General features: G+C 39.6%; 1 protein-coding gene across 5 annotated transcripts in view; it reads right to left on the bottom strand.

The window, feature by feature from the left end:
• Nucleotides 1–21,624, bottom strand: part of rxraa (retinoid X receptor, alpha a) — a 164,056-nt gene extending 142,432 nt beyond the window's left edge. For all 5 annotated transcript variants that reach the window (XR_005993185.1, XM_041810643.1, XM_041810645.1 and 2 more), the window contains exon 1: nucleotides 21,342–21,624. Coding sequence is in view for 4 of the 5 variants with exons in the window: in XM_041810643.1 (XP_041666577.1) it covers nucleotides 21,342–21,369 (28 nt within the window). In the remaining variant the exon portion in view is untranslated. The remainder of the gene's footprint in view (nucleotides 1–21,341) is intronic.
• Between the last annotated feature and the right edge of the window lie 4,114 nt (nucleotides 21,625–25,738).

Below are 25,738 nucleotides of genomic sequence, written 5' to 3'. Positions count from 1 at the left end.
CACCTGAAAATCCTTTTGGTGGCTGAAACTACAGCACTGATTGGTTTTAGAGCAGATGTTTTGGCTTAATGTTGGCCAGTTTGTCAGTTGTTGGGGGTGTTCACATAGTAAAAAATAGTTTTGATGATGGACAACAAGCCAAGCATGAGCAAAATTTCAACTAAAAGTTCTGAATGTCTCAGGAAGTTTCCTCTCCAAAATCCACACAAATTCCAAAAAATTCAAAAGAAAATATCTGAAATTTCTGTAAAAATTCTTGATCATTTCTTTTTAAGTATCCCATAAAACTTTTAGTTTATTCCTGAAGGCAATTAAAATAATTCTTAGAAACAAATTAGATTAAATTTGTCTAGATTGGTTTAATGTCTGATTCATTTTACAGAAATCCACTTGCCTGATATACACAAACTTACCAGTTCATTCTTGATTAAAATTGTTGTTTTCTTTCAAACTTAGGTATTTTATTGCTTGAAAATCAAAATGAAATACTAGTTTTTTTGCACAGGTTTTTCAACAATCATATGAGCACCAAACTCAGTGTTAGAGAACGCAACATTCCCAGAAATATTCATCTTAAATATCTTAATCACCCCCTTGTGGCCGGCAGCGATATAGGAACTGAGCTTACTTTTAGAGGCTAAAAATGGCATACATTAAAAGAAAAGAAAAGAAAATATTTAAAAACATGTTGATTAGAGCCAAATGTGAATTTAAATTTCGTTTATTTGAAAGTCCATCCCTAACTGTTCAATTAGGAAGAAGCTGGGTCTTGAACAAATGTGGCTGACGACTCCTGATTTAGGACACTGATGTTTCATAATGTGGATCTGTGTTCTTCACCTAGATTGTTTTATTTATTTATTTATTTATTTTTGTTCATCACCTCAATCCCTAGTCATCCACTACTTTGTACCAAGTAAGCACACTAGTTTTCCTTTTCTCTGTGCAGCATCATGGTGTTACGTCATCTCGTGTCTTTAAGGCAAATAAAAGTGAATGTGCTTCCTTGTTCAATTTCATATGAAGAGAAAAAGGCAGTGTGGGAGGATTATTCAAAATTTTTGTTGACTAATTGCCACCTACTTTCAAAAAGAACCTTTCTTGAAATGCCCATCCCTAAAACACACAGCTCTGTGTGTGCTGTAGACAGTGCTAAGAGTAAATTCAATGATTGAGATGAATTGTGTAATTGTACAGTGAAGCAGTTCACTGGTAACTCTGGTGAATGCAACTTTGCGTGCCTGTAAAATTATATGAATAACTGTACTGCACATGTCGGTGAGGACCAATGTGCCATGAGATGAAAAGCAAAAAAAAAAAAAAACAGACATTGCCACCCACCCTGTTCATGGAAAGAGAAAAAAGCTATAGCTGCCAATCAAGCCGAGGACTACAGGCTAAGCTGGTCATAAGCTCAGTCAATCCCCTGGAGCCCAGCCTGCGGAATATCAATCACTCATTCACATCTGTGGTCAGCTGAGAGCGGGACACTCACTCACACACACAATGGACATGTGAGTGGGTCTCTGAGTGTGCGTGTTCATAGTGTGGATGTGATTGAGAGGGAAACAAAAGAGCCGACCTGAAATCTGTCAAAAGCTCCTCATTCTCTGAACACTAAATGGAGATCCTACACAGGATCGAGCCAATCAATGTCGTGTAATGACACCAATGACCTGCACCAACATGTGGCTCCTCTCTCCAATCAGTTTGACCCCGGGGTCTTTCAGGGTCACAGGGACCCAGCATAGAGCTTTTAGTGCAGATAAAATCAGGCAGCTGCTGCTCAAGTGTGGATCAGATCTGCAGAGCTGTACAGCAGTGAGGAATAGATGGAAATGCAGTTTAGTATAACATACAAATCCTTCTGCTACGGTAATGATCAGACTAGGATGGTGTGTTTTGTTGATGTCTAAATGAAAAGGCATGGGATGATTAACTTAGCCTAGGTCTTATAAATGTTTGAAGCATTTACAAAAACAGATTTTTTTTTTTTTTAATTAGTGATGATTTTTTGCCCCTGTGAAATACTGATAATTATTTGGAAACTTCTACTTTTTTATCCCACATCTTATTATATAAGTCAGAAATAAAATCCAGGCCATTCATCTGATGTTTTGTTAATGCCCTTCCATTGCTTATGTTTCTACAGATCTGCTCACCACTATGTTTATTCTCCACCTTTAACATTTAAGACTGTTTTCCTGCCTCAACTGTAAATATTCGTTCCACTTCAGTTTTATTAGAGGTCTTTATGAGCTTAAATGTAAAATTGTCCTGATTACCTTAAGAGGTTTATTTAAGGTTTTACTGTGTAGACCACAGGGCAAGAGCACAAGCTCCCCTCAGGGGAATAAAATCCAATAACTACAGTAACAAGAATGAGATTTATTTTGTATGTACAGGTCAAGAGATGAGGCTTATCTTAGAGGCTTGTACCGCCCTTCTCCAAGTGAAATGTCATCAATGACATCACTGCACATCTACCTGCAAATGCCCTAAGACGCAATGAGGCAGCGAAGCATAAGGCCGCTCCAAAAATACTAAATCTGCCTTCAAGGGTAAAAACTCTAATCTCAAATAACAATTACTGACCAAGAGAGACAGACCGTCAGCTCAGCTTAGAGCTTAGTAATGGAGCACGGCTGAAAAAATGTATTGTCCAAAACAGCAAAGTTAATTTGGATCAAAGGACAGAGGAGAGGAAGAGCAAGAGCAAGGTCATTCTGCAGGGCAGCACAGACATGTATGCAAATACAAGAACCTAAAGGCAATGGGAAATAGTTCCCAGAGATGCCTGGTGTAAAGGTTGTGTGTATGACATGGCCCTTAGGCTCCACGGTTCAGGTTTTTAAGGAGCAAGATCCTGGATGTCAGAGTCAAATTTCTGACCCTGGGAGGGAAATATCTTTACATTAATGTTATGGGAATCCAGTTGGGCTAAGTCACGAACTTATTCTAGAGCATTGGTCGAAAACTTATAAAATTAGACTACTTACTTGAGTATTCAAAAAGTACTATCCACCTACCACTATCTGCTAGGAAGAAAGGCATTGTTACATTTTGAATATATGGTGGATATTTATATCTTTTATATGCTATGTAGGCTATTTCATAACTGGACCTAAAATAATTAAATAATGTATGCCATTTGATTTGCAGTCATACCATCACACAGCCTCATACAGACCAACACTGCTCTACATATACTACCATCCACCATCACACACACATACAATACACAGTATCAGCTACATCAGCTTTCCTAGAAAGGAGTGCAACTTGTCAGTTCAGTCAGGCAAAAAGATGTAGGCCAACTGCAGGGCAACATGGGAAAAAAGTCAGCTCAGTGTGTTCATTGAAAGAGAGATGATTGACCAATTGAAATTATATTCTTTCTCCCTCGCGTAGATAACTAAAGGGTTAGGGAAATTATACAGGAAACTTGCGAATTTGGGCTTTTTTTTTACCACTTACCACATTTTGTACTTCCCTTATTGATTAAGAAAAGTTCCATGATTTTCCCTGCATCTTTCCTTGTTTTTCACCTTCGGTGTCATTAGTCTCTCTACCCAACCCCTGCCATCTTTCTCAACTCGTCCTCCTTTCTCTCCCTCCCTCTGATCACTGCCCTTCTACTGCCTGCGTGTACTGTAGCTCTCAGGGGGGCCCGGCATCAGTAAGCCCATCAGAGGGAGACCGTGATGCATCTCTTTTGATCAGCGCAGCCGCCACATTAGCATGTACCCCTGCGCTCTCCTGCTCTCCCCTCTGCTCTGAGCGAGCTACCTGCCTGTCAGCGCCGCCGATTAACAAGGAGCCTCGCTCAGGTAAGACAGAAGGCGCTCGCAGCTCGTCTGAATCTTAATCGCTAATGAACACAAGCTGATGAGAGGAACGCTTGTGATCTCTCTACAGAGACGGACAAAAGCCTCGCTGTGCATAACTTATGTACTGTAACTTGAATGCAACGTCAGGTACTGAGTGATACAAATCGACTGAAGGTGTTGATTTAATACTGAGGCTTTCTTGTCCCTCTTGGGACTCCATACCTCAAAGGGAGGCTCATAGACACACTACAATGTCCTTTTCAATGACAACAAACTTATACATGAAAAGCTACATCTGTTTTTGAAATAACATAAAGGTAGCCTGTTTTTGTTTTAATAATGAGGTTCTTTCATGCTAAACAAGAAAAGTCTGTTCAAAACAAACAAAGAGGTGATTTTTCATGCTGGGATTTGAAGTTTACTGTTTGAAGGAAGTAGTGGAAACTTTTTTTCAGATTTATGAGGGGTTGTGTTTGCCCAGGACTATTCTAAGTGTGGGTCCACAGCCCGGTACCCTCTCACTTCTGTGCCACTTAATTAGGCCAGCCCGGCACAAAGGGGAGTTGGTCACATGGGCCCAATTTGGCCTGCTATAAAGTCTGCAGTCGGTCTCAACCTGCATTACTATGGGAGTATTTACGTGCCTGCTGCACCAGGGAAAGCCACTTTGAAGATGCAGAAAACAGGACGGAGAAGAAGAAGAAGGAGGAGAGAAAAGAAGGAGAAAAAATAACTGAAATGAAAGGAGGGGACCCTTAAATTCCAGGGAATTTTTCCAGATGTTGCACAAATATTCTGCTGAGGCAATCCAGATGTGCTCACTCTGTTTATTCCCTCCTTCTGCTCACTGTTCCAAGGACTTCTCTTTCTTCTCTTTCTACAACCCTTCTCCCCCTCCTTCCGTCAGGCAGCCCACATCAGTGCTCCCTGATAGTGCCTTTTAAGTGAGGGCTTTAATAGCCCCCAGGGCACCTTAGCATCCACTAGGATCCTGTAATAAACATTCACTCTCATTCTCTGCTGCACATGTGTGTGTGAGAGTGTGTGTGTTTGTGTTCGACAAAGGGAGATTAGGTGCCTTGTTTTTATCACTCTTTGGATCAATTAACAATTAACTCTGTTACTAACAATAGTACCGCTGATGGGGAGGGAAAAAAGCCATGCACTGAGTGAAGCAGGACCTAAATAAAACAGCATGCTTCATGATTTCTTTTCAAGGCTACACACCAATCCACTTCAGTTTTTTCCACTTCTTTTAATCACTCCTCTCTTCTCCTCACCTCTGTACAACCACCGCCATGTCTGCTGAGACTGTTCCTCTCCCACAGAGCATGACCCAGTCACAACCTCTGACCCTCCCTCTCCCAGACAGCACGCTGCTTCGCTCTACTCTGATCCAGAGGAACACCAAATCATTACACAGTGTGTCTGTGACTCCACACCACTGGAATTGGCCCACAACTACAGTTGATCTAATGACGTTTGTCAACATGAGGAATGCCTTTGCTTCTCCTAACTCTTGACAAACTATTCAACTGAACATTTTACATGTAAATAATCAATTAAACAATCATTTAAACGAGAATTACAATGACAAATGGAACATTTTCTAACTTGATATTTGTGCAAAGTAGGGATGTTCGCGAATAATTCCCTTCTGATTAAATACAAATTAGAGTTTACACACCATAACGGTTAGAAGTTTGTTTACAGAATGTCTTAATGTCCACATTCCTGTTCTGAATAACCTCAGTGAATGCTTCTGTTATATTTGAGTTTAACCTCACACAACCGCTGGACAAAATCACTGACAAAAGTCAAAAGATCCATGTATAAGCTACCCATCATTATGACTGTGTATTAGGGCCACCATATCATATAGAAAATAAAGGATCTGTTCATAGTTTACAAAAAACAAAAAAATTAAAAGTTTAAAAAGTCAATTTTTGGGGAAAAAATAGAAATGTTTAACTGATCTACGTGGACTAAATCCTAGAATTTTTCAGATTATAATGTTGAAAATAGCTGATATGGTGGAAGTAAAATCAAACCAGATTAAGCAATTTCTAAGTCCTTCAGTTAGAAGCCTGGTCAAATTATTCATTTTATTTCCCAGAATCATCAAATTTTAATTATCATTTTGACTTGGAAGAGACATAACTGTAAACTGTGGGTATCCAACCACTGTTTACAACCACTGGACTTTACAATGCTGTATTTTTATGACTTTAAAAACTTCACCCTTTTGTTGTTTATAATGTTGAAATTCATGAATTTTTAAATTCAAAGATTTCCATTTTTTTCTCTGAGATTTACAACTATTTAGACTCTGACATTCTTAGTTTGGTTGCTTGTAAATACACAACTTAATCATCTTAAAACTTTTTTTCCCCAAAAAAGATCTGGCAAACATTATGGTTCAAATCATGATTTAGAAAATGTACATCCACATCTAGTTTTGACAATGTCAGAGCAGACATGGCTCAGGACCCCACTAGGGATGCTCAGACCCCGGGTTAGGAATCACTGTTCAAGATGAAAACAGAGCGAAAGTGCACTGTTCCTACGAGACGCTGTCAGTGCTATCAGTTAGCAGTTGGTGATTTTGGATAACAGAACATTGTGGCAGGAAAGCAGTTGTTATTCAGAGTTTCTACGGTAGCTGTTGCAGCTGGTTGCGTTACTGTTCAGACAGAGTTTGACCAAGCTAAAAAAACTCATGTGGACATCCTGTTCCACCTGTTAAAAACTTTAATTTTCTTTGAATAATTGTCTCTCAATCTGAAGAGTTCTTTTCCTTAAAATGCACATCCCAACTAGAGAGTAAAACAAAAGTAGCAAACTACTACAAGTCTTTTCAATCATAGCTCTGTATTTTTTTATCATAAGAGAAGATAATACAAATTAAGCGAACTAAGTTGCCACTTAGCTTGTTTAAAGCTGTATGAGTGTTTGAAAACTCAGCCATACAGCTATCATATTCATTCAGAGCCAAAAATGTGCAACTTTTATTTTTCAAAGCAGCAGTACTGGTATGTTATTCAGTACTGGTAAATACTGAAGTCTATACCTTAGATTTATCTGTTGGAAATGAATCTCTTGTGCACATCAGCAAATCTTACACAAAGCACATAAAAGCATGCGTGTGCAGGCTTGTACATTCTGACACATATGCATGCCCAAGCATTCTCACATACCATTTCTGCTACTCCCATACATGCAATTATAAGTACTAAGGCTGAAACTGTTAGTCCATCAATCATCCAACTGATCACAAGAACATGACGTTCATTTTAAACAATGTTGGTGCTTTTGTTTCAGCCAATTGGAAGTAATTTATCAAGCAATTATAACTCAGATACCCTGGTTCAAGGTTTTCCAGCATGATAAATGCTGCTTTTCTCTGTTTTACGTCATCATGATTTGAAAATACATGGCTTAATGGTTGATAGATCACTTAAACAAACAAAGCAAAAAATCAAAGTAAAATAACTGTAACTGAAACCATGAGCTGCGGCCATTGTATGCCTGCATACTAACACCATAAATCTGCAGCTGCACACAATCCTGCCAATAGCAATCATGTTCCGCCAACTACTCCACACTCAGATCTGTCCTGTTTAATCTGCAGCTGTCTCCCATTTCCCATTCTGGCCTGAAACAGTAGAAAGCATCCTAAATGTGACACTTGAACTTGTCAGAGCCGTTTGTACAGGCAACTGTCAGCACTTTGGTATGTAGACGGCTGATGACAAAGACACGGCCAGCGCCTGCCTGTCTCTGTCTGTCAAGTCAACCTGCCTGGTTGCCCAACTTTCTTCTCCTAAAAAGCGAAAACACCAAATTTTATAGAAGGCAGCACTGCATCTGCACTTGAAATTCAATACGGGTTGAAAAGTCAGGAAATAAAATACACACTATCATACTGCAATACAAAGCCATGTGGTATAATCCACTTAATGGACTCTGAGAACATTTTCCTTGGTTGTACAAAGAGAGGGTTTTTTCAGCCTAATAAGCAGGTTAACAAATTCTACAGCCAATTTGAGAGAGCATTCAGCTCAGGCACCATTTAATGAGCTTTCTGCATTCATTCTGCCCTCTTACTTTCACTCTTTAAGAAGTGGTGCTCAGCAATAAAAAGATTCCCTACACTGTGATTTTTATCAGTTTAGGATGGCTTTACATTGCAGCAATTTATTATGTTTTATTCATTCATGTGGTCACGTTGTTTTGTATTAAATGGCTCTACTGTGTGATTTTACTGCAAACCCTGTCTGCAGAGGCAATTTCCCTTTTGGGGCAATAAAACACTGAACTCAAATAGACTCAATGTTGTGGGCAGAGGAAGGGAGGGGACAGCGGTCTAAGTACCTTCAACAAAACGTCACTCAGTTCCAAACAGCAGGAGCAGAAATTAAACTTTTCATTAAAGTTGTTTACAGCATCCACGAAGGTGGAATGATTGGTACAGCGTGTTCATCTGTCACTATCAAGAGTAAGCGGTTTCGTGTAGCCGGTGTTGTTTTTCCAGATAGACAGCCCCTCCCCCTCTATCCTTAACACCCTTCCACCTTCCTGCCAGTCGAGAACATTCCTAAAACCAGACGGCTGCAACAAGGTGTCTAACCATAGGTGACAAAGCCCTGCAGACTTCTGCACAGGCTGTCTATACGTATGTGCATGTCTAGGAGTGTGTGCGGACACGAATACAGGTGTGTGTGTTTTAAGGCCGAGGGGCCACAGTCTAGGCGGATGTATGAACATGGTAGACCTGCAGGCGTCAACAAATAGTTAATCACTCATTCAGCAGGCAGAGGAAAAACCCACAGAAAACCCTCTTATCTCACATATCATCTCCTCTCTATAGTCTCTTTCAAGCATGATAATTTTTGGAAATGATGTGAAAGTCCCAACTTCTTAAATATGTTTGGCATCTCCATGTCTGAGATGACCTGCATTGATGCGCTGTAGTGTCACTGGGCATGCTGCATCTTTTTCCCATTAGTCATACAGACCGTTTGGTAGCTCTGTAATAATCTTCTGTTTATCATAATTGCAGTCACAGCCTATAATCCTACAGACGAGTTTAAACGGCCAATTTGCCAAAGTTCAACTAAATTCCTGTCATTTTATGGTAAGCAGTGAATTTAAGTCTAAGAAAAGTTTTTAACACACAAGATGTAGAACGTTACTCTCACTGGATCTGGAGGATTATTCTTGAATCAGCTAAGGTGTCCCCTGCATGGCTGGATACAGGAAACTGAAAACTAAAAGAGGAAGATTTCTAGAAAAAAAAAAAAGGTAACCAAGCACTTTCATGGAAGCAAAAAATTAGACAGTATTTATGCTGGAAGCACATTTTCACAGATTTGCATACAAGCTTTTGCATGTATGCAAACCTGGCGTGCATTAAACAGCCAGTTTGAAACTTGTAAAACATGTTCCAAGCCATCATTTAAAGACAACGTGCTCTGATGATTTCAAAGTATGGAAGTTATCAGTAGTGAAATAATTTTCTGAAGTTATGGTTGTCATAAATGGCTGCGCTGCTGGAAAAAAAGGTCTACTTGTCAGCCTTAGGGATGGGCACTGTCTGCCTTTAGTTAGTTCTTTAGTTAGTCTTGAGTGCCATGTTATTTTTTCTATTCTTTAGAAGCATGGGTGGAAGATGGATGTTGCCATATAGTAGGGATGTTCCTAGGAAACTACATTTTTAAAATGGTTAAAGGAAATTTTAGTTATAATGTTAAGAAAACACAGAAAAAAGGCCAGAAATGAAGCAATGGTTTGCCCTGCTAACATTTACAGCATTTGTTTGTTAACACTCACATGCCAGTGCTTGATATGGAATAAACAATGTAACACTTATCCTTCATTTTCTACACCTAATTATTCCCTGAATGCACAACTCCTACAAAATGCTATCAGTGCAATCCATTCACTCTGCCTGTTTATGTCTAAGTAGTGGAGCATTGTGTCAGTAGCACAGTGGCCTTTAACCATAGCAACAGTGTTTTCTAGGGACAAGCAGCTATGCTACAGTTTAGGCCAAGCACTTGACCGATATTGTGGGCCTGAGTTAATTCTAAGATAAACAAGGGACTTGACCCCCAAACCATGACTGTTTGGGACGAATACAAAAAACGTTACACCCCTTCTCAAAGCAGCATCATTTTGTTGAGGTGAGGTGCAGCATTCATGAATGTTTTACTGCTTCATTTTTCTCTTGAATTTGAGATTAAATCATGAAAAGAGCAATTCACAAAGCATCTCAGCCCTACTCCTGAGGTGAAGAACTGTTTAAAGTAGAGGAAAGTGCATCAAGAGTTTCTCAAGCAGGACAGAAAATAACGGAAGAAGTCAGCTAGGGAAGAAAGAGGACAAATTAGGATTAGGACTACAGATAGCTTCTGTACAATAAAGGTATCAGAGCTATTTCTAGAACTCTCTCAATAACTCAGTGTTGTTGCAGAGACCAGAGGCAACATTTTATCATCCTTTAATTTCTCTAGATAATGATGTAGTGAAGCTCATGGATAAAATGGGTATATCACAGCAATGGCATGTACAGAGAGGTAATATTACAGACATTTGGAGAACATAACAACCAAAACATGCCAGTACAGGTCGTCATCTAATACTTGTGTATAATACTGTCTTAGAAAAGTGAGTCATTAGTTAGTTTAAGGTTGTCTGTGCCCATGGGCCATTCTGTTTTTCTGTACTCTTTATCATCTTGATCACTTTTGTTAAAAAAATATAGTATTTCTAGTCATGAAAGCCTGTTTGTGTGTTTAATTCATTGTGTATTACAGAAATAAAACCCAGATGAGGATTGTACTCAAATTTTGCAGAATGAATAACCAGCCTTCACCATTATGCCAGTGAAGAGTTTGACCTTGCTGAGAAAAACAAGGATTTTAAATGGAAGGTTTTAGCACCAAACAAACTGCTATGTTTTTAAATCTCTTTTCTCGTACAATTATAAAATCATCAGGGATTTTTTTTTAGCAAAATTTCTTTCATGACTGGTAGCTCACTCTGTAAGGACTTGAGTTGGGAACCAGAGGGCTGCCAGTACAAGATTGGTGACAAGAGGTGCTGGTTCACTTCCTGAATACTACCATGGTGCCCTTGGACAAGGCAATAAACCCTAAAACTACTCGAATACACCTTCTGGGCAACAACGCTTCAGTCTGACATCTCTCTGTTGTTGCATGTCCATAGGATGCTGTTTTTGCATGTGCATGGACATCGGCTTTGGCTGAGTTTCAATACGGATTTTAGCCATGGTGCCATGATGCACTCCTTTGGTGGTTAGGGATGAGTGTCGAAGTCCAGTGCTAACACGTCTGATAACTACAGAACCAAATCAAAACAAAGATTTCAGTGCTGTAAATCTGTGCTGTTCCACTTCAACATGACCCCCCCCCCCCACCTCTCCAAACCAAAGGCAAAAAATACTTTGGACTTAATGTAAATAATTCAGTCCTACATGTAGTTCTACAGTTACTCTTTTTCAAATAAAATGCTACTTTTTTCTTTTGTTGATGATATAACTCCTGGCTACAGATGATCAGTCTTCACATAATCATGTTTAATTGATCTAAAATAGAAGCATAAGTAGTTACAGCTTTACCCGCAACAGTAATCTAAGAAATGTAAGTGGTTTAAAGCATTTGCAGATACTTCATTAATATAGTAATAAGCAGAATTGGTTATTTAAACACTACTTCTTTTCAGGTAGCTAACCAGGAACATTGGAACTCTTTCTATCAAAACAAGCTATATATAAAATCATTTTGCCATTCAGAATCAATTTGGGGGAAAAATTTTTGATTTAGAAAATTCTGGTATGAAAAAATGCATTTGATTTATTTAATTTTGTTTTTAATACAATTTCAGCATTTTGAAACTTGGTTTGTTACATCCTCTGAACAAGAAGGATGTGAAAGGACAACAAAATAAGAACATGCCAATTTAGGCAATGTTAAGCAACTTTTACCACAGATTTAAAGGATTAATTATGTGCATTAAAAACGTTAGCCACTGAATTAATCTGTCTTACCGATGTAAAGAGGAGCGACGTGATCAGACAGAAGTTTCAAACTTGTGTGCAGGTGTCACTGCCACATACCCTTCCTCTTGAACGGCTGCCTTGTGCTTACACCCAAACATCCACTCACACACAAAACATAACCAAGGTGTTTTGCATGCTGTGGGATTTCCGTGGCCCTGTGCCCAGTGGTGCATGGAAGCCCCACCCACCTGGCATCTGGCAAGGTGACAGACAAACATAACGGCGGCGGCACTGAAGGTGGTGGAAAGGGAGGGTGGAAGGCGTGAGGCACACAGGGACGCCTCCCCTTGCTCCCTGTGACCTCAAAAAGAAACTGTGATGAAGCAGCGAGAGACACCGTCTTAATTACCTCGCTCTGTTTCTGCTCCGGCGGCGTGTGTTTACATGTACATACACACTGAAACACTGGGTGTTTGAGTGGTTGTGTGTGTGAGGAAGACAGAGAGTGCTGTGTATACACCTGAATATACAGTTTTATAAAAACAACTTCACAGTTGGAGTCTATAATCTGATTCTTTTTGTTTCTCTGTGGAGTGCTGAAACATCAAACGCACCATTCCAGCTTTTGATCCTATTATACAGTGAGGATACTGCAGCCTGTGTAACAGATACATATCATTAAATGCAAAGCAATCATCCACTGTAGTTTAATGCTAATTTTGGTATCCATCTGCTGAAAATAAAATTCTAAGCACTCTCGCTGCATTGTTTCACACCACTTGTTAAATGAAATAAATCAACATTTTCTTGGTGGATCTCATTGGGGCCAATTATAATTACTGTGGGAAAAAAAGTGGGCATAAGAAAAATAAAATGACATGAAGGAGAATAACATATCTAGGACTGAGTGGATTCGTCATCCCTCTCCTGTGAATACCCATCAAAGTTTATGTGCTCATGACTTAATTACAAAACACATCATAACTGCCAAAGAACCCAGATATTTCCATGCATTACGGTGATCACAGAAAAGAGTCGACAGTTGTTTTTATTATTGAAAACATGCCAACTTGAGGATTGTAGAGGATAGTTAGCCTCTGACAGATACTGTTTTTCTCCTCAGCAGGATTTTAAAATCACAATGTAACCACAACAAGTTAATTTCTGCTGGTTTTTACTCCGTCTATCACACTGTTGCACCTCTTTCTCAGAACACCGAGAGTCCTGGCTGGAGTAGGGCAAATCGACCTTCCTCTCAGTGCGCATTAAGAGTGCGATCTGGTCGAATCCCCACAGAGACTATGTTTCCACTTCAAAAGAGTGGCTGTACGCACCCTGAATACAGCCAGCGCACAGAAAAGCCATTCAGACACTCTGAGGACCTGCAATAAACCATGAGACTAACGCTGCTCAAATGATATCAACACCAAGGAGAGAAAACTTTCAGAGAAACAATCAAGATTCAGCAAATTCTAACTCATTCCAGACTGTCAAAGATAAGACATCACTTTATGTAGCACTGCAAATTAAGTTTTGTGGGAGTGTTTGGAATGATGGCAGATGAGATATGGGCCAAAAAGCCTCCTTAGTTCAGTCATGATTGGTCAAAACAATAGGAACTCACGTAGAAGAAAGGCAATAAAAAGTCAATGGACTTTCTGACTTGATCTCAATTAATCTTCCTTTTTGTTTTAGTAGTTGAATTTGGATTTTGGATACAGACCTGCTTTTTTCTTTTAAAGAAATTTAGCAACTTTTGGTAGAATAATGATTATGACTAGGGCTGTCAAAAGATTTTCACAAATTTAATCATAATACATCTCAGGATTTTTGTAGTTAATTGCAATTAATCAAACCCTTTAAATTGCATTTTAGAATTCCACTAATTCACATTCAAAACTGGTTTTGTGTCATTTTGGTTTATTCCACTGTCTTAAATGAAGGGAAATAAACTTCCAGCTTGGATACAGACCTGCTTTTATAAGTACTTCAAAGATTTTAACATGAACTTAACCACAGAAAAAGGAACTGTAAATGTTTAATACAACAAGGTTCAAATGACTTTCAACTGTCTGTACGTTTTTTAAAGTGAAATGAGACATTACGGAGCAGGGGTGGATCTATTTTACATCACCGTGGCTTCATGGAGACACTAAAATGCCTTAACCAAAATGTGCTGAAAGGAGTAAAAATCATGAGATGCACTAAGTGTGGACCTTAATTAATCGCAATTAACTCGATTATTCCTGACTGCCCTAATTATGGCAGAAACCTAACCAACAAGGCTGCTACTCAACAGATTGTCAATGATCAATCTTTCACACTCAGAGAATGCATTGCTGCCCTCTGGTAAGAGGTTCAGGGATGTACACTGAAAAGGTTTAAAAAATAATTTGTTCCAGTTTCTATAAAGCTCTTAAATAGAAATAATTAATGCAGGAATAGCAATGGCCTTGAGTGTGATTTATCTTGCATTCTGCACTGGTACTCTGACAATCTAATCGTAGTTATATTCTAGATTGGGTATTATTGATCGTATAGCCTTGCGTCAAAGTGTTGATTGTTTTCTGTGGCTGCAGCCAGAGTAAAATGTCCAAGACAAATTTCTCACTCTGTGGGAAAATAAAGTTCATCCTATGAGGTGGGAAGAAAAAGTGAAATGTTTGATAACAAGGTGCAGATGACTCTTGGCTTGTCCACTGAGCTGTCAGTGAGATTTTCCACGTGGAATGAAGCATTAAGAAGAAGTGTTATATTTATCTTACACTACTGTGGCTGCAGGAGCTTAACCAGAGTGTTCTGAGAGGGACAATAAAGCATGTTGTTTACCACGATTAAAGAAATGCACTACTTATGGATGTTAAGAGTCAATTAATGCATTAATGCTGACAGTCCCCCCTTCAAAAAGGGACAACATTTTCCATGCACTGCAATTATTCTAGACCCCACAATAAGCACACCAAAGATGTCTGATTTATCAAACAACAATACCCTTGTAGGGCCCTATGAAATCCATTTCATTTTTTGCCAAATTCCATTTTTTTCTGTTTTAATATTTTGGAATTCCATTTTTTAACCTTTCAACTGATTTTACCATAAAAAAGAGTGTCCTGTTTATGTAAATGGATTAAATGTTCACTAGTTAAATAGAAATAACCTTAAATTTTTTTGAAAACGGGCCACAGTTGGCCCAGGAGCTGTTGTTTGGATAGCCCTGATATAAAATAATTATAACCAGTGTAACAATCAGATATTTCCAACATTTTAAGACACATCCATGTGTATAATTACATCCTAACTGATGTTTCTAATGTAAATGAAGAACTGCTTCTGTTCTCTCAAACAGAGTGATTGTAACGTAATAAGAAGGTCAAATTAAAGTTAAATGATTAAAAGTAAAACTGCCACCTAAGTCTTCTTTACTCTCTCAATATATAACACTGCACGCAGTTTGATGCTGCATTTTTCTACTCCTGACTGTAACGGTTCTCTCCTCATCTCTCTCCATGCACTGCTGTCTGTCCGTCTGCCTCATATCAAACCAGTATGTTAATGCAGACACATATTGGCTCGTTAAGCAACCAAAGGGAACTACAGTATCTACAGGAGGAATTATTAAGCTAATTGATACTTGAATGTAGCATCATTTAGACTACTATTCCCCAGATATATGTTTCTCTTTCTAAAAAAACCACAGCATTTCAGTCAAATGCATTCAATTTCCGCGATTCCATGTTCAATTCTAAATTCCATTTTCATTGGCCAATCCCGCAATTTCGTCCGCGATTCTGTTAACGCAGAAATCATAGGGCCCTACCCTTGGAACTTAATGTGCTGAACTGCCTGCAAAATGCTCATTGCAAAAAAAGGCATAAAAAGTCAGGGGGTTTAATGTGTTAAAATGTTCTTTGAAATACATTGAAATAATCAGACATCATTTGAGGACTCTTTTCCCACTGTACCCCCCTTCCTCCTCTAAATTTTTAGCTTTATTGCTACTTAAATTTCATCTAGGAATTGATGGCCGTGCTCACACTTAAACCACGTGCTCTTAGCACTATGCATGACTAGAAGAGGAAAAAAAACATTCCAAAACATCTCCTTTAACTATGGTAGTTCTCCAAAATACACCTTTTGGAGCTGTTTCTGAAAGATCTCCATGTTACTGTCTATTAACACTTTAAACAACAGATTGAACGCCAAAGGCAAATTCCTGAAGTGATCGAGCATATGAGGAGCAAAGGTCAAGGTTTAAGGTGCAAAGTTCAGTGCAGCCGTTATCAATAAAAGACCTCCTGCGAGTGAAGAGCTCCTAACACAAATAATTAACGAGCCTTTGAGTCATTCCATGACTTGTGCATCAGAGAGCCTTCCAGCAGTTTTTCAGATTCAGACTATGTTTAGAACATAAACAAGTGTGGGCTGCTGAGGAGAGAGAGCATGACAGGCTAAAATATGCACTGTTTTATCTGGAGCCAACGTTCAATGTTCATTTTATGATGCGCAGAGATATTCCATGAAGAGAAAAACACTGGTCTACGCTTCATGGCTGTAATATTTACAACACAGAGCCGCTGTCTCCATAATTTGAGCACGACTCCTCTCTCTTCTGTGGTGCAGTTCAGTTTGGATGTTGGCAGGGGTGATGGGTGGGAAAGTAGAGGGTGGGCACACACAGCAGCCAAATTTTCTTTGATTTGCTCGAGTTAAAGGCCTCATGGGTGAGATACAGGGAGGAAAAAGGAGAGGGAGAGAGAGAGAGCTGTCACTTTAAGCCATTAAGTCTTGCTATAAAACTCCTCCAATAAAAATGACAGCTGCAGCCCCTTTTCTCAAAAGGGGAGCAAAAGCATCACATCAGGAACACAAAACTGGACGGCCGTAAAAAGACAAACTTGGCCAAATGCTTTTTGGCGGTGTAATTCTACAAGCCCACTCCCACCACACACACACACACACCCCTCCCAGCAGACACATACCTTCTCCCTGTATTACCTTTGTTCCTGAGTTACTGCCAGAAAAGGAATGTCCGTGTCTCCCACACATGCACACAACAGTATGTATCTCACTTTCTCATCAAAGACCATGAACTTCATTGATTCCAGGAGTGTGTGTGCGCTGATAGTACCTTCTGTTTCATCCACATCGAAAGTGACAAGAAGTTTGGTTGAGCCAGATTCAGAGGAAAAAAAAATAATGCTCACCCTTTTAACAGGTGGTGAGACAGGCCTTTGGAGAGAGGAATCAGGCACTTTTGAACTGTGTTCAATAAACTATTCTTTTTAAAGAGGATGCTCTGTTTAATAGCTATCGGCGGAACATTTAGCACATAAAAACTGTTATAAAAACAGATGGCAAAGGGAAATCAAGTGTTAAGTGTTTAAACATTTAATTTGGTCTTGGTTTCTTTTAACTTTGCATTAAGTTAGATAACATTTTGCATTATAAATCTTTTGACACAAAAATCTTTGTCACTTAATGAATTATTCTTTTCACACAACAGTCACTGCCCATTTCTTCTTGTGCTCTGGTTCCGGAAGTTTCAGAAAATCTTTATTTCTATCTTTTTATACCTGGAACCGAGCAAACTGGGTAATCAAATACAACTCATTTAAAATGAACAGAGGAAAAATGGAAAACTATTCTGTGGTCAGATGAATCAAAATAGGAAATTCTTTTAGGAAACCACAGACGCCATGTCCTAAAGAGGAGAGGCACCACTCAGCTTGTTATCAGCACACAAAAGCCTGCATCTCTGATGGTTTGGCATCACATTAGTGCCTATGGTGTGGGAAGTTTACACATGTGGAAAGGCACTATCAATGCTTAAACGCATATAGAGGTTTTAAAGCAACGCATGCTCCCATCCAGACAATGTCTCTTTCAGGGAAAACCTTGCATATTTCAGCCACATAGTGCATCCATCACAACAGCATGGCTTCGCAGTAAAGGAGTCCAGAGCTGAGCTGGCCTGCCTGCAATCCAGACCTTCCACCAATAGAAAGCATTTGGGACATCATAAAACACAAAATCCAGTAAAAAAAGACCCAGGACTTTTGAGCAGCTAGAATCCAACATCAGACAAGAATGGGACAACATTCATCTACCAAAACTCCAGGAACTGGTCTCCTAACTTTCCAAACATTTGCAGACTGTTGATAAAAGAGGTGGTGATGCTACAGTGTGGTAAACGTGGCCCTGTCCCTTTTTTAGATGCGTTGCTGCCATCAAATTCAAAATCATCTCATTGTTTCATGAAAATGTTAAAATGCCTAAGATATGTCGCTGTTTTGCAAATCATTGCATTCTGGTTTTATTCCCATTTTACATAGCACCCTACACAGCCCACAATCCATGGCAATTTCCTAAATTTTGAATGACTGACAGCTTCTTAAAGTTTGAAAATGTACACAGACGTTCTTACATTCTTGCAGTTTTGCGGACATTCTTATTTTTGATGTTTTCATATCATTTATAAAATGTTGTTACATATTGGTAGTATTGTGGACCAATCAGAGACTGTTTTGTAGCAATCTAGGATTGCAGGTAGTTTAGTTATTTTGCCCATGATTGCAAATAAACCATATTTTTCTTAAAATGTGGTTAATATCACACAAACTTGTGTCTTCTATTTGGGCATACTCCTTAATTTCACACCCAGGTAGCATGTGGTGGGTCTACCTTGGATCAATATAACATTGGCTAACAATACAATCAAATTTTTTAACTTCTTAGTTCAATAATGTATGTGTCATGGCCAGGCTGTATATTGCAAAAATCCAAATTTATCCCTCAGAGCTTTACCATCAGAGCAATATACAATAATGTACGATCTGACATAAGCTAAGGCCTGATCTCTTGTTTTCAGATCAACTGAAATAATCCAGCCCACAAACTTCACCGACTTGGTGGCCTTTGGTCAAAGTGTTCAAATATTAGCGTCCATACTTATGTGTACAGCATGTTCTATCCACGGACCCAGATCTGGATAAGATAAAAATTCAAAACTTTCAATGACCCAAGCTATAAAACAGGAAGGCAAAAAAAGAAAAGCAGGAGAACTACTTAAGTGTCGACATTTTTCCACAATTTAACCAACCAAATAGAAAATCAATACAGTTCACGTGAGTTATGAGAAACAGACTTCAGCACTGTTCAAAAACTCTCCCTTCCTTTCACAGTCACATTGATTAATTCACTGCCAGACTGTCGTGATCAGCCTCATATTGCTGTGACAAAAGGACACTTTCTCCTTTCAATGTCATCTCTCCAGTCCTCATAGCTTAATGTCAGATAAGGAGGGGGCTGATAGTGCGATCAGACAGCAGATAAGTATACTGTGCTGAGAATATGGTGCCAAAGGGGGATGTCGTCACCACGGCCAACAAGCGATCTATAATTGTGAAATGTACTGGTTGTCATTTCAAACAGTTGCATGTCAGAATTTCTAATGCAGCGGGACAGATAATTACACTGGGTAAGCGGCTAATCAATACGTTCAAGGACTTCACAGATAGCGGCGTCCTTGAAGTGGCCAATTAACAATCAGCACTCAAGTGGACCTTTGATGGAAAGTTTAAATATAAATGGTGATTTCAGGAGCGACAGATTAGGACTGTAGGCGATGAAAAAGCTGCTGATACAGCATACGGTAAGGGTGGGAGGGAAAGATGAGCTCCAACACAGCAAGAAAAGTGTTCTTCCTCCTTAAAACAATTAAGACTTCCCCCATCCGTAGGCTTTCACATGAGACGTTACTGTCCGCTTTCGAGTGTCTGTATGGGTTACTCTGATGTGTATTCAGACAGACTGAAACTTGAATCACTGTCAACATGGACACACAATACGGCGCACCTGTAATAACAGCCTGTCAGTGTGTGTGTGTAACATTGTCGGTTTTAGAGTATTTCTGGGAAGCCACATAAAGGATGCTGTGGCGACAGTGTCAGTGAGCTGGGCCTGTAACAGAAGAAAGCCGCCCGGTGCCTCAGAAGTCCCAGTGAATCTCCTCGGTGCATCCAGGCGGCTGATGATACATGTCGAGGTGTAACACGAAGCCCTCATGAAAGAGCAGCAGACACAATAAGAGAGCTCACCTAGAGCTCAGAGCCTTATCTGTGCTACAGGGGACAAGGGTCTACTCTGTTCGCTTTAACAAACTCACAGTAGCATTCAGCATGAATGATTTACAGTGAGGTGTGCTGCTCTGACAGCGTGTTTGAACTGTAAACTAAATGAAGCCCTTCTGGGCAGAAGATTAATGGATTCTAAATAAGTTGATTCATAAACAAAATTATTTATCACTGCTTTTGAAAGGTCAAAAATAACTTTGGGGACTATTAACATGTTTTACAGCAGTGTCAATGACCATTTTTCTTTAAATCTTTACTTTACGACCAAAAAATAAGCTTTGAAGTTGAGAGCTGCCACCTTTTCTCTTTTGCAACACAAATAGTAATTAAAAAAATCAATTTCTTTCACTAAGTATATATTAAAGTCAATTTATTTTGAACGTTAAATACACATTTCACTCAAACTTAATATTTCTTAAGCTTTGACTCTTTGGTTGAAAAGCTTGGGTGAGACGTAAGTTCACAGTCCACACCTGTATCACCTAATTAGCGCTCAATGTAGGCCCATTTCAGCACAGTTTAGGAGAAAAGCTGCGTGCCCTTAATGAGTCAAGCAACTTTTATGCCAAGTCGAAATCACAATTTTATGTTGCTGGGGTTCATTTTCAAACCACCAGCTACAGATTATAAGTCAAACGGAAGTCACTATAGCCGCAAGTTAAACCAAGTCACGTGAAGGACAACATAAGTTTAAAGAAAAAGGCTTCTGTGCATTTCTTTATTTCCAAAAATGCCTTAGCGACTGTCACAATCAGCTAGCACACAGCAATAAAACTAGCATAACAACGACACCATTAAAGTGAGAAGAAGGCATCCCTGCTGATAAAAAAAAATGCAGCTGTTTATGGTTTATTTTTATTTCACCCGTTCACTCATACAAATTAAAGCGTGAAGCAGACGCTTGAGCTCAAAGCTTCACTCCGCTTTTAACACGGAGTTAACGTCAATATTAATAAAGTTTTAAGCTAACTTTTAACAAGGACATTCAGTTGAAGCGCACGCGAGCAATGCGCACACCGTATCCCAAGCGAAATGTCACTCCGTGTCAACGCGAAATGTCATCAACTCAATTAGAAGCATTAAATACACAACATGCAAAAGGACATGTCTGGTTGTACAAACGTGGGAAAAAAAAAACGAGTCAGAGTTTGTTAAATGAAGGAAGGCAACGTCCGCTACAGCTCGTCAACAGCTCGAAACATGTTGATGCGTTTGGCAACTCGCTCCACGCGCTGTCAAAGGAGAAAAAGGGGGCAGCGCGAGGAGACATTTCACTCAAATTTGCCGTTGAAAGTCCTGTTAAAATGCCCACATTCACAACACGGCAAGGCTTTGTCAATAAACAAACAAACTTACCCAATGACAAGAACGGTTTGGTTTCCATGTCTGTCTGGTAGGTTAGCTCATGCCAGCTGAGACGACCGCGTTTGAGAGTTTTTTCACAGGCGGCTGCCCGAGCAGACCAGACCAGACCCGTGTGCTGCTGCTGCTGCCGGGGTCCTCTCTGCTGGTAGACGGGACAGTGCTCGAAGCGGTAAAAGTGACAGGTCGATGTCTGATAGTCTCGAAAGATAACCTAATGTTTCTGCCTAATGTTTGCTCACTCAGCTGCTGCACTCGCGCTCCTCTGCTCTCTCGCTCTCTCTCGTGCTCGCTGTACAACAACTCCAACTACTGGATCTGCACTGCAAAAGGGACCTGCGCAGGGGGTACTCCCACTAACGTCTGCCGAGCTGCAGCGACACAGCAGACACAAACAGACGCCTTATCTTGAACTTTGAAATCAACAACACAGAAGTAAGAAGAAAACACACAGTCCATTACATCAGATGTATTTAAAATATTAGCTGAAGATTCCCCCAATAGTAACAAGCTTTCAAGCTCACGTGGAGCCCTTTGAGCTGTGCAACAGCTACTTTTTCCCTGCTTATCTCCTGTTATTTTAACCTGGTCACATCTGTTGAACCAGGGCTCATGGCTCAGTAGAAAGATGTTTCTACTGCATTAACAATTAGCTTATCTCTCCTTCTAGAAGCTGCCACAACATAAATGAAATAAGATAAACACAACAAAATATAGTTAGGGTTTCTTAGCGTTTCATTCTGTCTGAATGCGTAAGGGGGTTTGGGGAACTCTTCTATTATATGAATCTTTAATAAATACCTTAAAATCCACCCTTTCAGTGGCTAAGAGCTGTCGCCTACAGAAGCCCTGTGTGGACATACATTGGAATAATTTAATTAAATCAGTTTTGCCAGGATAATGAGCAAAATTTGACTGTGTTCTTGACTTTTTTAAAACTCACAATCTTGGGGAAACAACGCTAGCTTTTTCCAAGATAATGTTTAATTTTCTCAAGATCTCTTAAATCAGGGGTGTTGAAACTTTTTCCACTGACAGCCACATACAGAAATATGTAAGGATAGGTGGCACTTTCATATACCTCATCTTGAGGATAATTGAATTGGTAAAACCACTCTAATGTAGGTAGAGAATTTCTAAGTGAATGGTTGGCCTTGGCTACCACTGGCTCCAACCCTGGTACATCATTGGTGCCATAATACATTAAGGTGTAACAAATTTTTGTTATTTGGGATTTATATATGCTTACCAGTCACAGTGCTGTCTCAGTTTAGTCATAAAAATGTAAATCAATACGTCTTGTCAAAATGTTTGTTTACAGAATTAACATGGTGGCACTACCTTGTGCTAGAATGATACTGTCCAGCACAAGTTTCATTCTCTAATGTGGGCCATATTTTATTTAATTTAAAGAATTTTTGCAGGCCAGTCAAAAATGGACTGGAGACCACATTTGGCCCCCAGGAGACAGTTTGGACACCCCTGTCTGAAAACAACAATTAATCATCAATTAAATCTATGTCTTCATGGGAAACTGTGCAAAGCAATGTCCTTAGGACTTCTGATGTTTTTTCCTATCCTGTATCTAACATCCAAACTGCAACATTTTTCCTTAAATAACTTTAAATGGTTGAAAAATCTTCAAGATTTGAGGCCTGGTTTCTCATTAAGGAGGTTGTGGTGTATCTGTATGCTACTTTAAGATCCACTTCTCTAAATGTTTTGTAGCTTTTTTCAGATGTGAATCTTAGCTTACATAATCTTTTTTAACCACCACAAACATTGGAAAACTGTCTTTACAGTGTCCCAGAGTCTAAAACACTCTGCATTGATTTTTACCCTCGCTCCCATAAAAAAAAAAGACTAGAAACATTTCAACAAATCAAGATATTTCTCCAACATATGCCAAGAGAAAATGTCTATAATAACCAATTTTGATAATCTTGACATGATGCATTGATCCGGTGCAGAACAAAAACGTCCAGACCAAAAGAATGTGCAAAATCAAACTTTAACAATATACTTTTTTCAGAACTTGCCACTTTACACCTGCTAATGTTTACTAATTTCATACAGTGATCTGCAAACATGGCAAAAAAAAGCTATAAATTAAATGCAGATGCATAAAAGTTTGAGACAGATTCACATGAGCCCCCTCGGCTAGCTATACAGCATAAGGCAGCATGCTGAATTTGCATAACATTAGAGCAATGAGCTCTCTCATTGTTCTTGCTGCTGTATCTATTCTGGTCATGACAGTTTACGCTTAATTCAAGCCACATCCATCTTGTGTGCACCTCCTCCCCTTCAACACATAGTCCTTCAAAGACAGAGGAGACACATGTTTCAGGGGGAGTGAAAAATGTCCAAGCTTTGGCCCACAGATGCAGGCTTTACATTTCTCCCCCATACTGTAAAATCCCTTATGCAGTGCATATAGAAGCCAGGGTATGCATATGCTTCCTGCAGCCATCCTCTAGGCCTCTGTGATGAGCCTGCTCCTATTAAGCACTTGAAGGTGTTCAGCACGTTTGTACTGAGGCGAGATACATAATTAATGCAATGCATGGCACATCAAAGATCAAAGGCAGTGGTGCAAAAAAAAAAGAGAGGAAAGTTAAGTCTGACTGGGCACTGATTCAAGGTGTGTTTGTGTGCAGGGAATGTGTGTACATTTTGTGCTTGTGTGTGATGCTGTGGAGGGAAAAAAAAAGGAGTCCTGTGGATGGCTGATTGTTCCACACGAGGCTCCACTTTTATGTGAATATACCCTTCATCTATCTTCCAAGCAAACAATGATCAATCATCAGACGGTGTCATGTTAGCACACTGATGTCAAGTGACTTAATTGGGCGGGTAAATGCTCATCACAGGGGAAGGGAGGGAAAGGCGACGATTGGACATCCTATTTGTGCTCAGTTCATGTGGCTGTTTTGCCTCGGGCCTTCGCTCTGTAATAGAAGACAGACACAACACTGTCCTTTTAAACACCTCCATCATGGCGGGTTCTCTCATCTGCCCGCTACAACGAGCTATTTAATCCTCAACTCAGGCCATGATTAATAGCACTCTGACCCTTCACCTCCATCCATATAAATTCTCCAGCGGCTGTTTTGGCTCCCCTGAACGCCTCACACTCTTGCACGCAGAGGTCTCAAGTCTATACTTAACTCTTAATTGCAATATCTCCTGGCTCAGTTCTTTCTTTTTTACTCTTTCACCCAGTTTAACTCCACTTTAAGCAATGTGTTTGGGCCTCAGGGGATTGGAGACCACCGTCACGATACACTCTACTATGGTTGCTTTGACAGCCAGCCTCCTCCTCTTTCTCCCTCTCTTAAAGTGGGTGATAAATGAGACAAGGGCCTTTTGGTCCCCTTTGTACTTTTACCATTCACAACAAGCGCACCCATAAAAGCGATTATGGCCTCTCTCACTGGCAATGACAATGGTTTCCAATCCTGAGGAATTTACCATGAATATTCTTTGATTATTGCTCAGTAAAATTAGAGATAAGTACGAAACACATTTGTCAGGAGGCTTTGGCTGGCTGCACACTAGCTTAAGCAATCTCAACACATTTTTAAAATGTGGGAGAGCAGGGACTTAACCACTGTTTCAACTGATTATTAGTATCATAATCCTCCAAACACAGACATGATGCTGCCAGACAGCAAGACCACACACCTGCCATTCAAAGCGACATTTTCATAGTGGAGATTCCACAGACATGAGATCTCATATAGACTTGCATGATCAAATGTGACTTCAGAAGGAAACCAAATTTGGAGGACAATCTGTCATCATATTCCTAATGTGTAACATGCAATTTTTTTTTTAGTTATTTAAGTACAGTGCCTATGAAAAGTATTCACCCCACTTAGATGTTTTACCCTTTTTTGATTTTATAAATCAATCACGTTCTAGAGAGTCTGACTTTGATGACAGAAAAAACACTCACAAAAAAAAACCTCTTCAATGTCAAAGCTAAAACAGATTTCTACAAAGAAGGGTGGATTGAAAAAAAAAAAGTCACTGCATAAATAATCACCCCCTTTTGGTCAGTATTTAGTACATGCACCTTTAGCTGCAATCACAGTACTAAGTGTGCGTGGACAGGTCTGACTCGGACTTGCACATCTGTATGCTGCAATTTTACTCCAGTCTTCTTTGCAAACTTCTTAAGCTCTGTCAAGTTGCACAGGGATCGGGCATGAACAGCCCTTTTCAATTCCAGCCACAAATTCTCTATTGGACTGAGGTCTGCGCTTTCATTCGGCCACTCCAGAACACTCACTTTGTTGTCTTTAAACCATTTCTGTGTAGCTTTCGCTGTATGCATTTGGTCATTGTCTTGCTGGGAAATAAATCTCCTAAGCCGTAGTTCTCTT

Source organism: Cheilinus undulatus, linkage group 17 (assembly GCF_018320785.1).
Source record: "Cheilinus undulatus linkage group 17, ASM1832078v1, whole genome shotgun sequence".
In the NCBI taxonomy this organism is placed as follows: Eukaryota; Metazoa; Chordata; class Actinopteri; order Labriformes; family Labridae; genus Cheilinus; species Cheilinus undulatus.
Note: the sequence above shows the minus strand (reverse complement) of the source record. Positions and strands in the feature narration are given on the sequence as shown.